General features: G+C 40.7%; 1 protein-coding gene across 4 annotated transcripts in view; it reads right to left on the reverse strand.

Moving 5' to 3' along the window:
- The window catches only part of Tmem260 (transmembrane protein 260), a 74,247-nt gene that overhangs the window by 14,648 nt on the left and 56,760 nt on the right, over positions 1-2,839 (reverse strand). For all 4 annotated transcript variants that reach the window (XR_003376738.1, XM_026778096.1, XM_005371322.3 and 1 more), the window contains exon 12: positions 1,297-1,445. Coding sequence is in view for 3 of the 4 variants with exons in the window: in XM_026778096.1 (XP_026633897.1) it covers positions 1,297-1,445 (149 nt within the window). In the remaining variant the exon portion in view is untranslated. The remainder of the gene's footprint in view (positions 1-1,296; positions 1,446-2,839) is intronic.

The raw sequence follows: 2,839 nt of genomic DNA on the forward strand, positions 1-2,839 counted from the left end.
TTTTTTTTTTTTTTTGATTTCTCGAGACAAAGTTTCTCCATGTTAATCCTAGCTGTCTTGGAACTCACTCTGTAGACCAGATAGGCCTCAAACTCACAGAGATCCACCTGCTTCTGCCTCCCAAGTGCCGGGATTAAAGGCATGCACCACCACCACCCACTTCTCATTTCTTAAAGAATGCTGAGTGAACACCCACAGGCAAACTTAATGGCTCCTTGTCTATGTTCCTGGAGTGCTAAGCTCACAGAGTCAATAACCTATTTATGGGCACAAGTCTCTCTGGCCTGCCTCACACTTCCTCAGAAGAACTTCTCACATCGCTGCACACAGCCAACCAGACCAAGATCCACTGCGATCTGGACCCGAGCCCCACTTACCTGTGTATTGCCCAACAGAAGCTGTACCAGAACAGATATTTGAAAATTTTTGAAGCAGGATTAAACGAAACTAACAAAAATGCCCATTTGGGAATGCTACTGGCTTCTGAATATACTAATTTAGTGCTATTCTCCCAGCATATTGGTGCCTATTCCTTCCTATCACTCCACAAGCTACCGAAAACAGGCTTAGCAGCACACTGCAAGGCTACATTTTGTGTCCTTACCAAGGATAATTTGACATTGGAATTCATAAAAAAAAAAATTTTAAGCCCTCTTCACAAGAAAAAAAAAACAAAACTCGAAACAAATCCTTGTTTTTCAAGCTCATGACACCCCACGCATCTCAGACAGAAGCAGCGTGGAGCTCACCTCCGAGGACGCACTCATACTTGACCTCGACTACAAACCACCTTGTGTTCTCAAGTATGGAATCCACAGTTCTCTTACTTTAGTCTCAGCCAGCATAAACTGTAGGTCTTTTTCTTATTTATAAAAATGTTTTGTCCTTTATAAAAACGCTGAAGCTATTTTTAGACAGTGATTATTCCTGAAAAAAAAATGCTTTCTACTTAAAAGGGGGCCACAGTGCTGATCAGGAGGGAACCGTAATTGCTTGCGATCCACCTGCAATGATTTCAAGTAGGCAGGCACATCTCCAATTTCTCAGAATTGTGCTAAGATCTTATTTGCTGTTCTTGCTAATCTGTCTTTATTTTTCTTTTACCCAGAACAATAACATTTACTTCTGCCTGGCCTCATTTATGCACAGATATTCAATTTAATTACAAAGATAATCTCACCGGTGACAGGGAAATAGGTAGAAAATTGGTCTTTTGGATGAGGCACAGCTGCTTCAGAAACAGTTTTAGAGACGCTTACGATTTTAGAAAAGCTATTATATGAAAAGAATGCTTACTGTTTATTCATCTCAAGAAAGTGATAAAGACTGAACGTGACCACTCCACTGGGTAATACTCCTTCCACAGGGCTCCACCGGTCCCCAGGGAAGCGCACGCCAGGGAGATGCCTTGCCATCTTGGGTAAATACCAGTCATAAGTCAACATCTGTCAGAGAGACCACAGGGAACCACACCTCAGTACATGCTGTGAAATATCAGCTTCACCCACATCCATGCAAAGCTTCTAAAATGTAGACATATACTCATTACATGATTGGAAAAAAAATAGATTCAAGCAAACCAAGGATGCACTGCTATGCCTTTAAGAAGGACAATTCTTAGGTTTCACGTCGTAAGAGGTGACCACTACCCTGGCTCTACCTCATCTCCATGAGTCTGCCAACTCCCAGATAATGGTCCCCATCGTAGACTTAGAGAAGCAGCAAAGACCCAGCCCTCGGAAGCCCTTCCACCTCCCCACCCTCTGTGCCTACCTCTGGTCTAGCTCTACACCTACAACTCACTAGCCTGAGCTCCCAGAGGGAAGGGATTGTGTCTTTTCATCTCTGTGCACCTAGCACACAACAGTGCTCCAATTATTTGAGCTGTAGTTGAAATGTCTTTGATGGTTAGACCAAATAACCTAGCAAATACCCGAATATAACATTACTACACTCTTCTCTTCTTAGTGTTGCTCACTCAAAATGGATAAGATATAATCTCTGCCCCTGAGAAGCTCATTTATATAATAACCTGGGCCTCAAAGCTGAAAACCTTTTTGGATAAATTAGCTAAATTTACTAGTAGTCCCCAACTAATTACATATCCTTATACATTTTTAATTTTGTTTGAATTTTGAAGCAGGGTCTTTAATTACAAAGACAATCTCACTGGTGACATAGGCTAGCTTCAGACTTTTTCTGTTTTGTTGGGATGGGGTCACTCTGGCTCCTCTAGAATTCACTTTGTAGATTAAGCTGGCCTTGAACTCACAGAGATCTGGTTGTCACTCTCAGGTCTCCCGAGTGCTGGAATTACCGCGCCCAGATGGCCTCAGGCCCTGATCCTCCTGCTGTGGCTCCTGAGAACTGACTCAGTTTCCAGGTATGTAATCTCAACTAATGTGACCACAACTAGACTCACATGTCTTTTCATTAAAACAAATTATCAGAAAAAAAAATCACTTTTAATTGTATACTTAATTCTGTATTTTCATAGAAAAGACTCCGTTTACATTTTGAATATGATCATCTAACCAACTGTGCTCATATTTTACTTACCTTGTATAAGTCATTCAACTAACAAATGACAAATTAATTTTAAAAGTATATATTTTATAATTCAAAGATTTTATTACTCAACAGTCTCAGTACTTGGGATTATTCACATTAATTGAGCAATATGCTATGAACTTAATATTCCTCAGTTAATTCTCATAATAACCTTACTATAATTCTATCAGATGCCACTGCTGATCCATGAATAGCTACTATCTTCTTCTTCCTCTTCCTCCTCTTCTTCTTCTCCTCCTCCCCCTCCCTTCTCCTTTTCTTCCTCTTC

This window comes from Microtus ochrogaster, unplaced genomic scaffold, assembly GCF_000317375.1.
Source record: "Microtus ochrogaster isolate Prairie Vole_2 unplaced genomic scaffold, MicOch1.0 UNK105, whole genome shotgun sequence".
Classification (NCBI taxonomy): domain Eukaryota; kingdom Metazoa; phylum Chordata; class Mammalia; order Rodentia; family Cricetidae; genus Microtus; species Microtus ochrogaster.